Raw genomic sequence first — 13,777 nt, 5'->3', positions numbered from 1 at the left:
CAGACAGTGGGTTAGGTTTTTTAAAAACTTTTTACTGACTCTCCAGTTCATTCATTCAAGATTAGTTTACTGCAGCTTTTCAAACATGACATCTATCAGCAGTGAAGTTGAATCAAACAGGATCACTCTACCACCATGAGTGTGGTCTTTGAATGTTGTGTAATGATGACACCAATTTGAATATAATTAGCCAGCACAAGATGTGCCATTGAAATTTTGCCAAACTAAATATATTCATTATTCTTTCTGAAATGCTTGTTTTGTTTCAAGGACATTAGCATTCATGTACAAATCCCAGACATTTGTAAATCAAGTTGCTTGGTTTCAGATTGAGGTGCTGATAAATGAATGTCAAACACAAACTTCAGATAAAGATTAATTAAAAGAGCTTTGATAATCCTAACTATGCTCTAAACCCTAGGTGAGGGAGGCTCTGGTGGAGGAGACTCAGCGTCAGGCCGCCGTCCAAACAAAACTAAGGGAAGAGAACCAGAGGCTGGAGGAACGAGCCAGCACCCAAGCTCGTCGTTGTCAAAGAGACCGGGAAACACAGGACGAGCTCCAGGCCGCCCTGAAGCTGATGACCGCAGCCCGTGGCCAGCTCGCACAGCGGTTAGCTGAGGAGGAGAGCTCCAGGAAGGAGCTCCAGAAGGGCTCTGCAGAACTGCAGGCTAAACTGACAGCAACGCAGCAGGAGCAAGCAGCACTGGGTCAACAGCTGCAGCTAGAGAGAGAGGTGCATCAGAAGGAAGTGGACAACATGAAGGCGATGATGGAAGACAACAAGATGAAGAAGGACCGTGAAGTGAAGGACAAACTTAAGCTCTGCAGTCGGGAGCACGATGAAATGGCACATCTCAAGGTAGGTTCTTTTTACCATTGTCTATTTTTTTTTTTGGAAAGAAAGTGTATAGTGAAAGGAATAGTTTAAATGATACCACTTGTCTGTACAGTAAATGTGTAGCTACATCCAACTGGTGGTTATATTAGGTTAGCATAGAGACTGGAAATGCCAAGAAAGAAAAAGTGTGGCACATGATAATTTAGATTTCTGTACAGATTTAACAAAGAAAATCTAACCTGTTGATTAGTAAACTTTGAGAGACTGGTAATTGTTACCTTTGGTAAAAGCCAGGTTAGCCGTCTCCCCCTGATCCCACTCCTCATGTTAATCAGAGCTACCTGGCTGCTGGCTGGAGCTAAATAATTTAGCACACAGAGAACGGTTTCAATCTTTTCATCAAACTCCTGGTAAAAAATAAAAATGTAACAAGTTAATATTAAAAAATGTTAAACAATTATTTTAAATCTCTCAAAGCCAGTGCCAAGCATTGGATAATGTATCACATGCTCCACTCTCATAATTTGTCAAGTCTTTCGAGATGTCAAGGTCATAAGCCAACCAGAGCTTTCTCTTCTTCACACCTAGGCACGGATCACAGACTGCCACGCTTGTAATTGACATTTTGAGTATCAGCGGCGCACTCTTCAAATTCAGCACAGGGCGACATGCCTCAGCCTCTAAACATCTGGCACATTTCCGACTCGGCGAGACACAAAATTCTCATTTAGAGCAACTATTCCTCATTGGCCGAGGCGCCGTCTTCCGAGTGCGGGTGAATCGAGGATAGCCGAGCTCTTAATGGTGTGTGGTGCCCCGTGGATTCTTGCGGCCTCTCCAGAGCTCCGAGCGTGAATATTTAAAAACCCTTATATCAGACCTCTGAAGCCTCATCAAGGCAGCGCTGAAGATCCTAAAGTCCTCCAATTTACTCCCTTGTCCCTCTTACCCCCACGATAAGTCCTCATGGGTGCATTGTTTCCTAAGGGGCATGGTCTTCTCCGATATGGTTGAGTTTAGCCCATTAGCTGCGCTGAATGGCATTAATATCTGACATAGCTCATTGAAACGGTGTCATATGCAAGTGCAGTGAGGACAAGGGCGTTTGCTACACTGTTTTTTAAGCACTAAGCCCACAAGTGCTGCAGCCGCGCTAAGGAGGCTGCCCAGTATTCGTAGTTCATAGCCACAAGCTTATATTACAATGTTGATACAGTCAACTTTCAGGGAAAGTTTAACATATTTTTATTTTCTTGTCCTTGTCCTCTCATTCTAGATTACTCCTCCGCTCTATCTCCCCTCTCGCCGCCTCTCTCTGTCTTAATCCCTCTCTTACTTCCTCCCTCCAGTTCTAATTTTGCATTTCTTTTCTCTCTCTCTCCTCACCCTAAACTGCTCTGGTTTTCCAGTCTTTCTTGGTTTGTGTCACTCCCGAATCACCTCAGTCGTTGCCGTTCTTTCCAACTTCACTTTATTTTGAGCTGTGTGTTATAATTCGATCCTTGTGGATAGAAAGGTCTGATATCTCCTGCCTTTGCAAGCCAAGAACATGTATTAAAGGGGCAGTAAGTGATTCTTAAGCAGTACATATTTTGTAAAAATCAGCGAATATTTCTTCACGGTCCGCGAGCTTTCGGCTCTGTGTGTCCGCCGAAAACAAATCTGGGTTTTCGATTCAGCTCAGGCCCTGTAACTCGAAAACAAAAAAGATGGTGCAGACCACACCACAGCATTGCGAGTGTAGTTTGTAAACATCACTCGTCGCACCTTAACATACGTGCTAGCCGATGGTGCTGCAACTCCGTGATTTTGGACTAGTGTTTAACGCTTCGGTCTCCCATACCCAAGGTCTCGGGTTCACGGCCCGGCCAGATCAATAAAATCACAACATTAACAACAGAGGGAGAAACAAGCTTTCTCCAAATTCGCTTAATGTCCCTTTAAGAAATAGACAATTATTTCAGAGAGTTGGCAATTGCATTTTACCATCTTCTCGACCCAATGACATGATGTTCTCTGTTTGTGCAGCACGGTCGGTCACGTCAGGGCTCCCTGTGAATTCACCCTGTGCCTAACAGATGGGAATTAAGGTCTTTTGCAAATTGTTGGAGCCCACTGGCAAATTTTGGATTTATGATCCATAGAGCAACACTCGTATGAACCAAATGGTGACTTTGAAAACTTATTAGCACCATTTCCTCACATCCTCAGTATATTTTAGGGCCTGAAAATCAGAAAAAGATACAACCAGCTTTAAGTTGACACTTTTGCAGCCGATAAACCGCCTTTCCTTGTTATCTCGACTTATTGCCTGCGTATCGTGGCCTCTGACACGTCTTCTCTCTACTAGGCAGATGCAGCGGCAGACAAGGAGCTGTGCGGGGTGCTCCGCATCAAGTTGGACAGAATGAAGGATGAGTGCGATAAGCTGGCAGCGCAGCTGAGCACAAAGGACGAGGTACATGCACTCCTCAACAGAAAGCACCAACTCCTCAAACAGGAACTGGATGACAAAGTAAGCCCGACCCCCCTCTGCTGTGTTTTATAAAACATTGCTTCCCTTCCATTCTGGCAGTAAGATCTAGGATATCTGGTAGGGTCATGTGATCGTATAAACCGAGGAATGGTTCGAAAGGTTATACGATGCCAAATCAGCACTATTTTTAAAGAGACGTCATCAATATGTCGTCGGGTGTTTTACAACAGCAGATGAAAGCCCTCTCTGACAGGCCTCTGACAAGTTGTACTGGTCTCTTTGGGGGGATCCATGTATTGATTTGAATGGGGTGAATGGGGGCTCTTATTAATGTAACGTGGATGGTTTATAATCCCAGGGACAGGATAATGATCCACGGTCCCTGGGCAGCACTGATCACTTGGTTCCTGTGCCTTTGACATATCGATTGACTGTGTCCTGGTAGAGAACCTGAAACTATTGACAGTGCCGGCCAGAGAAGGAAACTGAGCTAGATCTTTTTGTGTGAGCGGAAACTGGATTGTCTCTCTAATGCCCCAAATTGTCAGTCTTTGTTTGTGTGTGTATAACAACACACAATAAGAAAAATTCTCTTGTAATAAGCAAACCTGTGGATGTTCACTCTCAACACCCACAGAAATTTTGCTGAAAATAAATGTATTTTTACTGGCTTTTAAAATCCAAATTACATAATTATAAATACCAGAAAGTGATGTCTAATTTGCATTTGCATTTTCATCTATACCCCACTCAGCTCTGTGCCATCTTCCATAGGTCAGGTCAGCTGAACGGAGACGTGCCTCAGAAGTGGATGAGAAGTTGCTGCGGATGGAAGTGGAACAAGAAACGATCCTTACCGCAATGGGTGAGGAACTAGATACCGCCTGCCGCAGCCTGGCAAGGAATGGCGAAGACAAACTACAGGTAATCATTTCATGACATTATATTTTATTCTATTTTTATTTTTTAATGTTGTTTGAATGGTTTTTGGCTACTGTGGGGCAAAAAGCTCACACAAACACAACACTGATATCTACACAACCAGCAGATACAGAGCAGCATCAGTTGGAGTTTTCAGATACTGCTCCATTGTTGAATTTAGCTCCAGTGGTCCACAAACTCCTGAGAAAACTAACTGTATCTTTATTTTACTCAGATGGTTAACTTTCCAAAGCAGTCCCTCGTTTACTTGAGCTTTTGTTGTTTGTTCATTCTGAGCAAGTAGTGTGCTCTTGTCTGAAATTCTCTGCTGGGGAAAAAAAATGGATTCCTACAGTTTTACAGTATATACAAGGGTAGATGAGAATCGGTTTGGGCCCAGAGAACCAAAAAGCTCAAAGCTGCATATAGTTTTAGATTGGTGTTAAATCTGACAATGGATTTAGTTTTAATTTTTCATTTCCATAATTAAACATTAAAATGGGCAATCTTTCGAGACAGTGAAATGAAGCCATAGTAAAGGATAAACGAGAAAACAGCGTAATCTGTTGTCTGTTTGTAAGCTCTTCTGCTCAGACTGCCAGTCTTGGCTAACGAACATGCAACACCAATCTGATTACACATGCATGCTCCGTCATCAGGGAATACTTCTCTTACATATGCCAGGATGAAGGCTTCATCAACCGGACGCCTGCGCTGACTATTTAAAATCTTTTCGTCGCAGTAGGTAAATGTTGTTTGTTCAGGGTTTTTTGAAGGAAGATAAGTTCATGTCAACACTGTGTCTGGTCTGTTTGTACAAACAGGCAGAATTTACGGTGGCCCAGATGTTGCAAACAGAAGGCAAAGGCCACAACATAACCAGCAAAGTGAGTGATAGCACAAGTGAGAGACAACAGATGTTGACATCCATTGCCATGGCGATGTTCACACGATGGACCATGAATGAATGTACTATACTATGATTACTTGCTATGTGACTGTCACAAATGAGCAATGTTGAACTCTGTCATCTAATGTTAGGCTACTCTGAAGCTAGCTATGAAGTATTTTAACATTAGCATCATGTCATGTAGCCAATGAAAATCAATCAGATAGATGTATCACAAGCTATACCCATGTATGGAGACATAACAGTACAACTGTAGGGCGGACTACTCAAACCTTTTGATGAGTGGTGCTTGACAGAACTTTAACAGTCACCCGTCACATCTTTTACTTAAGTACATTCATTCAGTCCACCCTGTGAACATCGCCACGGCAACCAATGTGTCTTTTGGATTCGTCCTGTGACTTTTTCATTTGTGTTGTGGCTTTGGCATTCTGCTTGAGACTTCTGGGCCATAGGAATTGGTGTTCTACAATTCAACACCAATTCACTGGTATGACAAATGTTATGCTGTTATGTTGTTAAACTTCATGTAGATGCAAATACTTTTGCTGACGTCTATGTCTTTGCACCACTTTAGTTTACAGTATATTATATTTCTAAAAATGATGCTTCAGGCAACTTCAGATAATTGTGCTACTTTACATTCTGATGAATACCGTTTGGTATACCGTCTCATGGAAATATGTTTTTCATCTCAGTCCTAACCTGCTGTTGCTATTTAATGGGTCAAAGACAACAATGGTCATTGCATGCAACTTTAAATGCAACCTTTTCAATTTACAGTCACAGATTCTTCTACTTAATCACAACATTAATGTTAATTTTGTATGCAGATTTTACAAATGTATATCTCCCTGTCTCCTCCTCAACCAAGACAGAACTCATCTTCTGTCTTCTTGTAGTGCTCTCCAGTGTTTACGTCCTAATTAGAAACTTGATTTAAAAGCAGATATACAATACCGGCATTCAATCTTTAAATAGTAGCCAAACATATCAATCTTTCAGAGTCACAGTTCTTTGTTGATTTGTGGTTTTCTGGCCTTGTTTGTGATGTTTTTGTTTGGTGGTTGTCTGGTTATGAATGTTTCCTGGAAAGTCTGCATGTCTCTGTTGAAAAAGAGATCTCAACAAGGCTGTGTGATTAAAGGTTCATAATAAAAATGCCTATTATGCACAGTCAAGTTTCCACGGAGCCTACCGACAAACAATTATATTTTGTGCATGTGGCCGACTGGAAATACCCAAATCTTTACACACTAATAAATGCAACATACACACACACACACTCACACACACACACACACTCCCCCCCAACTTTGCTCTAAGCTAGTTTTCCTTTGCTGCTCCGGGCTAATGAACCCCGGCAGCTCTTATCTGCTCTTATGGATTTCCCAATCTGGGCCAGCAGTGCAACTGCCAGACATGCGAGCCGAAGCCTCGCCTGATCTGTAATCTGTCATGTTGAAAAGAAGTCAAACTCGCCAGTGATCGTCTTAATGGGTGGAATCATTAACAGTTAAGGGCTGTATTAGGTTTCAATTACCTTGTGATGCCTTTCTTCCTTATTTCTCTTTAGAGGCACTAATGCAAGAAGTTGTAGGGGCACGTGTTGAAAGTTTCTTCAGAGCAGTGCACTGTCACACAAGAGGTTAACACTGGGAGTTTACTGTACGTAGTGAATCAGTTGACAAGGAATTTCAAACGGGGAACAAAAAGCAAAGATTACTTTTCAAGTCTTTTCTTTGCTGCTCTGCTTCTTTGCTGCTTTGCTGTGTATCTTCTCTCACTTGTGACCCACTTCCGGTGTACATCTGTTTCCCCTGGGCACAGCTGTCTTCAGTGTGTGCACACCATGTAATGGCAGACTTCTGCGTTTGAAACCAGCCTGGGAATAGTTGTCATTGTAGTTTAATATGTTTCTCTTTGGACTTCCCCATCTGCTTTCTCTTCAAACTCTTTGACGGAGTGAAATGCCACAGTGGAAAATATCTATAAACACGTCCTCCTGTGTCCTTTCCACCTGCTGTTAGTTGTAGCATCCCCACTTTTTGCTTCTGTGTAAACTTTGCTATCTTTACCATTGTCTCAGCGGGAGGTGAAACAAACAAACAGTAAGCAAAGACACAGTCGCAGATTTACTTGCATTCTGCAGCAGACATGCGAACCACACAGTCACACATTTAAATTAGCGGCGGCAGACACTTGGATTCCACGGCAGCGCCTCTAAGAAAATAGTGGCATTTCTTTCACTTCAACCCAACAGACGACACATTTAACTCGCAGCCTACTTGTTCAGATTTTCAGCAGGTTCACATCCTTTTTGTCTGCCACCGCACCGAGCCACCTTTGATGGCTCAGGAATGAAAAAAGAGAGCGAGAGGCAAAGATGCATGTCTTATCCTCCCACACACACACTGCCATGCGGTTGTACACCCAGAGACAGGAACCTCGGCACAGCAGTACTTCATTGCCATACTTTGAGCTGGCTTGGCATTAACTTGGGAAATTCATTTTGCTTGGATCTGGATTTGAGTGACGGGTTGAGAAAGTTGCTTGACACCAGTGCAGTGACGAAGTTGTTTACAATGGCACGGGACAGAAAGGGTAAAAAAATGTTTTAAATTCCTGCTCTTTGCTTTCGGTGTCCGCTGATCATGCATAAACACCTTCGTTTCCACAAAGGCATGTTTTAAAAGAAGATGTACTTTAGATGTTGAGGTTTTTCATAGTCTATTAAATACCTCAACATCTACAAGACGGATTGGTACAAAATTATGTAGACATTTCCAGACGATGACTCCCGAATAGTTTTGGTGATCCCTGGACTTTTGCTCTAGTGACATTATAAGGCTGACATTTGTCATTTTGACTGAAATGTCTCTGACTTTATTAGATGAGTTATCACGAAATATTGCACAGTTTTGGTGAACTTTTTTTTTTCTTCTTCAGTGTCACCATTAGGTCAAAATTGACCTTTTTCCCCAATATTTTGCCAATACTTTGTGTTTAGTGCTTATTAGCAAATGTTATGATAAATGAGTCACACTAAAATGCACATGGTAAACAGTATATCTGCTTATCTTCAATATATTAACATTATCTTTGTGTGCATGCTGATGCAGTTAATGCTGTGCATTATGCTGTGTTAAGACTGACTTGAGCCCTGCTTCAAAAAACGCTGCCACCATATTCATTTGAATGAGCCCAGGACAAATATTTCTGGCAGATAACAACAATGAATATTGCAAACTGCTGTGCATTATTTTGTCCATATCTTTGGCTTTTCTTTTCGGTCGTCAATTCTTAAACTTGACTTCCTGGATCCTGTTCCATTGGTACCAGAAGCAGTTTACCCTCCACCACCTCTCATTGTTATAGCACAGGGCTGTGTCTAAACTGTAAACGTAGGAATCGATAAACCTCCATTATTGACCATATCAGGCAACAGAAAGTCACCGAAAACCTTTTTCCTGTTTCAGATAAAATTCTCACTTTAGGGTCTCCTGGATGCTAAAGTGGTTAAGACGCATTATGTACAACACCAATATCCTTTGTTGCATGTCATATGTCTCTCTTTCTCCATAATGTTTCTCATGTCACGTAACAGGGAAAAAAAAGACAACCTGCCTTTGCATTTATTTTAAAACATAATGCCACCCTAATGTCCAAAGAATAGTGAAGACATCAGATTAGCTACAGAAAGTTACAAACAGGCTATAAAGCGTGGAAAGGTTGTTACCTTTAACAATTCTGTTTGCAGCAGCCACATCGTAACAGTTTAATATCTTTGGAAGAGGTGTGCCCTCAAATGCGTGTTGTCGGTGTGTGTCAGTAGTCATTAGGAGTTGGCAGACAGTCAGTTTCTTTTGCTGATACTGAAAAGCTTCTCTGGGAGGGATGGAACCTACTCCCTGCGCTCATTTTTATGACACAACCCTCGTGTATGTGTGTGTGTCATAGGCTGTTGAACACGTACTGTGCACACACCAATCTAAATTTGCAGAAGTCGTTCTTCACAAAGGTTCAGGGTTTGACAGGAGGCTGTTCTTCTGATTGTTATCCTTCTGTTTGTCCATCCACTTTTTCCATTAATTTTGTCCAACTTGCATTCATAAAATCCTCAGCTTTTTTTTTAACACAGCAACGGCAGAGAATCTCACATTTGCATTAATGTCTCTCTTCTATTTTAACAGGCAATCTCACAGAAACCTGGATTAGGGAAAGACCCCCATCACTGGCTTGCAGAGACAAAGGTATGATTATTACATGAAGCATTGCTGACGAGATTTCTCCCAATAATCACTCTTATAGTGGAGAGAAGATCTAGTACTATAACCATTGACACCATGCTCATTCACACCATACAGAATATGAATGCAATAAACAGGATAAATACATTGGATCAATGTTCTTGTCGGTCTTCGAAATTTTGCTACTATTGCATTTCTGCATTGTATTTAAAACCAACACTTACTGTAGTATGTCCTCTCAGAAAAAGATGATTTATTGTTGTCAGCAGTGATTACATTGCTATTGTGATGTTCTGAGTTCTGTGATTAACAGATAATAAATTATACTTTATTTTTATAGTACGTTTTATGCATCTTAACAAGGTTACAAAGTACTTTATTACATTATTTATGACAGAATGCCTTTCCATAATTATCATAAGAGCAAGTACGATTGTAAATTTCCCTACTCTATGTCAAATTTTTGTCTCACTAGTTTTCAGTTTTCCTCCTCTTGATGTTCTTTTTGCCGAGGCTCTTTCAATCGATGAAATGTTGAGGTGTAGTTGTAGTCAGTGTGTCGCCGCCCTGTCGCTAGCGTCCTCTCGTTAGCAGTAACAGTTGCCTCCTGGCTTCAGTCCAAGAGGAATCAGGCCCCCTTTGGTATTGTAATAAAGCACTGTACAAAAGGAACATGTAAATAAGGCTGTGGCGGTGATGCATGATACAGTGTTAAAATGTCATTGCATACTTTTTATCACCGTAATGTATTTCTCTTGTCAGAAGTGCTTTCCGAGTACGGTGCATATATAAAAATAAAACACCGGAGAACAAGAGGGATAATTAGCTCCCTGGGTTTATGTTAGTAAAATCCAGGTATGATTTACAGGCTTACAGAGCACAATTAGAATACACATTTAACCACCAATTTTTCTCAGCTGTAAACTTGTTGAATGAGACATTGCCACAACATTAAAACAGGCCGCTGAGAGCCGTGGTCCTCATTGGGGAAAAAGCTAATTTCTGGGGTCGTTCATTAAGGTTAGGCTTTGGCAAGGGGTGGTTATTAAGCCTCCAGGACATGAATGGAAGTCTAAGTAATGTCCCTAAAAGTGAGAACGTGTGTGTGTGTGTGTGTGTGTGTGTGTGTGTGTGTGTGTGTGTGTGTGTGTGTGTGTGTGTGTGTGTGTGTGTGTGTGTGTGTGTGTGTGTGTGTGTGTGTGTGTGTGTGTGTGTGTGTGTGTGTGTGTGTGTGTGTGTGTGTGTGTGTGTGGCAGTACTGGGGACTTTTTAAGTTAAAATGTGATTCTTTTTTTACGTGACAATTTTTCCTCTAAAGGGGAAACAGAATTCGCTGTTGAATTTCTTCTATCTGACAGTTTTGGGGGCTTAATTAAGTTCCTGTGCGAGGTATTTTGCATTGATTAGTGTGCAGACTTCTACAAGACAAAATTAATGGGAACTCTCTACATAAAGAAAATAATTTTTTATTATCAGATGGGCCTGGAATGCAGGCGCTTGATGAAGAACCCGTGGCCTCCGTCTTAAAGACTTTAATCGGCCACTTCTCCTTCCCAGCGCCCTAAATCTCTTATTTTCTTCAATGAATGTTAAGAAACACATCCAAACTCGTCCCCACTCCACCTCTGTCTAATAAAGTCTGTGCTGACCATGTATATACTTTAACCAAACAGACAAAGCTCCGCTGGCTGAGAGAGGAGGTGCGGGAGCGTGTCACGAGAGAACAGCGCCTGAGGAAGCAGCATCAGCAGACCAGGGATCAGTTGAAGGCCCTTAGGCAGAGCAGGGACTCAGAAAACGCCGATCTCATGCAGCGCCTGGACCGACAGGAGAAGCTGCTGCACTCCCTCAGCACTGAAAAGAAAGGTACACAATCTGTTTCTATTGAGAAAAATACCTTCTCGAGGATTCAAAACAGTGGTTCTATCAAAGCATGCCAGTGAGTCACAGACCCACGCAATATCAAATCTGTCACAGAACAGCATCAGCTGAGACTAATCGTGCTCTGTTCTTCATTAGGCAGCTAATACCAAAAGCTAATACCAAATCCTGAGATAAGGAATCCTTTGGCTGTCCTTGTCTGTTGAATTTCTGATGGTGACGTGGCCTAAATATTTACTCTTGCTAATTCTTAATGTAAATGTGGTTTTTCCTTGACTATGTATTTTGACTGGTACAGTCATATGCAGCGCTTGGCACTCGCTGCAAAAAGTGTCAGAGTTCGAACCTGGTGGCCGGCTGGGGCCTTTCAGTGTGACTCTTGGAAAGCTTCTTAAATTACCTGGAGGTGTGAATGTGTTAGCCCTGTGATTACACTGAAGGGGTTTTGTTGCTGGGTAGTTTTAGTGTGCCGCGTTGTAGCAGTTGCATATAACATTGACTGTCTGCACCTCTGTATCTGATGCATTGTTCTGTTTTTTTAGACTGTGCACATGGGTCTGTCTGTTTGCGATTACAAATGCTTGAGAAAGTCTCTTAATGTGCGTGAACTTTAAGACGTCTCTAGAAAATGGGTTTGTTTTTTCTTCCTATCCAGAGTCCAATTTCTGACTGAATTTCGTCTAATGAGCAGGAAGCCAGAGGAAGAACAACTTGTTTTTAGCGCGTCGTCACAACAATACAAGGAAATGGGCCTAATTTGTGTTCCATTAGCTGAGGGAGGGAGAGTTAAAAGACACATTGAGACGATAGAGGGTGTCATTGTAAGATGAGAGATTGGAGAGAGACGATCAACTGCTCATTATTTTACTGCATGTTTTTGACTATAGTGATAAGACATTGCACCGTAAACAATCTGAGGATAAAGCCTCATCTCCCCGATACTTTTTGGAAATGCAGTTAACACTTTGTCTTCGGAGCCAGTTAGCCGTCTGACAGAAGTAGCCTTGTTTGATTTCTGTGCAGGTAGAGGCACGGATATGGTTCCCATAGTAATTAGACCTTTGAGTAATCTGTGTGTCACAACGGCTGCAAGATCTGGTTATCTGAATTAAAGCCATGGGAATTAAGATTTTTATCGCCTTTTTAATATGGCTTCCCTGCACTGTGTCTGCTCATTGATTCTCTTGTTGTGTTACTGCAGAGCAGAACTACACTTAGAGATCCCGACTGCGCATGAATGCGTGCGGTATGACGAGGTGGAAGGACATGCTGCATTTGCACCAATGCAGTGTGACAAACAAGTTTACATCACAACTAACAGGATCAGCCTGGGAATTGTTTGATTATGAGATGTATTTTTCTGATACCTCCTTGTGTGTCCATCTCAGTAGATTAGCTACCAATGTCTGCAGTCTACAGAACCCTTGTGTGACCTACTGTTATTGTCTCACATTGAATTATTAGTGTTCGAAAATAAACAGACCACAATCTTAATCTCTCACACCGTTGACTTGTTTCATTTGCCCTTTCAATCAGCTCTACACTGTATTTTGTGACTGCGACTGACAACCACTTGGGCTACAACTACTTTTTTTTTTAGTTTTAAAACATATCACTGTTGCTATGGTTACGCATGCTGTCCTGCACTACTTTAACCCTAACACCCCCACACTGACAGCGATGACACAGTCATCTGCTTTCACTTCAACCTCTGATAGAATACCTATCAGAGGCAGAGTACGAGCGGGCCTTCGTCTCTGATTGGCTCTGACCCTGGTGTTCTTCAATGAAACTTAATGAAAAAGTTAGACACACCAGTGCAACCAATGTTAAAAGTTAGTCTGGAGCCCTGATACACCAGAACTTCTTCTTGGCCACTCTATAACAGTACTTGTCAGTGGCAGTAAAGCTCAAAGGCTGCTCTGAAAAGAAAATCAGTTTCATCTGGGGGAAACTACTTTAAAGACGTGGTATCGGATCAGTACATAGATTCACATACTCTCTGGTGCCTGATCCAGTCCAAGTGTACTATATATAAGTATATGTATACACGACACCCGCTGTAGATGGAGTAGATTGTCATAAAATAAACTAAGTATCAAAAATGTATCTGGCTAATTTATTCAGGTCATTTAAACATTATGCACTGTTTTACACAGATATAATTACTTTTTGATTGGGCTGGAACTTTCTCGAGTGCCATTTCAACATCGATTCATCTTCAGCAACCTCTTTTTTTTCGTTGCAGAGCTGTTGGAGAGGAGTCGCAGGAATGAGGACGAAATGCGGAGCCTTCAGGTCAGCATCATATGTCTTCACTTATCCATTCGTCTGCATCTGTTAACCTGTACTCTGCACAGGAGAGTTTTATTATATGGCTGCACTCATTTCAACCGTTCGACAGCTGGAGCTGCTTTTTTGTTAATACACCATTTTGGCCTAATTCTTTTTTTATCTTTTTTTTGCATATCCATTGGGGTTGTTTTTGTGTAACTGCT

At 41.7% G+C, this 13,777-nt stretch overlaps 1 protein-coding gene across 3 annotated transcripts in view; it reads left to right on the top strand.

The window, feature by feature from the left end:
* LOC118289843 (centrosomal protein of 128 kDa) overlaps positions 1-13,777 on the top strand; it is a 34,255-nt gene that overhangs the window by 14,498 nt on the left and 5,980 nt on the right. For 2 of the 3 annotated variants that reach the window (XM_035616940.2, XM_035616942.2), the window contains 7 exons: positions 422-862; positions 3,192-3,356; positions 4,092-4,241; positions 5,063-5,125; positions 9,342-9,401; positions 11,072-11,264; positions 13,528-13,577. In XM_035616940.2, the coding sequence (XP_035472833.2) occupies positions 422-862; positions 3,192-3,356; positions 4,092-4,241; positions 5,063-5,125; positions 9,342-9,401; positions 11,072-11,264; positions 13,528-13,577 (1,122 nt within the window). The remainder of the gene's footprint in view (positions 1-421; positions 863-3,191; positions 3,357-4,091; positions 4,242-5,062; positions 5,126-9,341; positions 9,402-11,071; positions 11,265-13,527; positions 13,578-13,777) is intronic. The other variant, XM_035616941.2, reaches the window with a different exon arrangement.

Source organism: Scophthalmus maximus, chromosome 18 (genome assembly GCF_022379125.1).
Source record: "Scophthalmus maximus strain ysfricsl-2021 chromosome 18, ASM2237912v1, whole genome shotgun sequence".
NCBI classification, from domain to species: domain Eukaryota; kingdom Metazoa; phylum Chordata; class Actinopteri; order Pleuronectiformes; family Scophthalmidae; genus Scophthalmus; species Scophthalmus maximus.
This window is presented reverse-complemented; position numbering and strand designations above follow the sequence as displayed.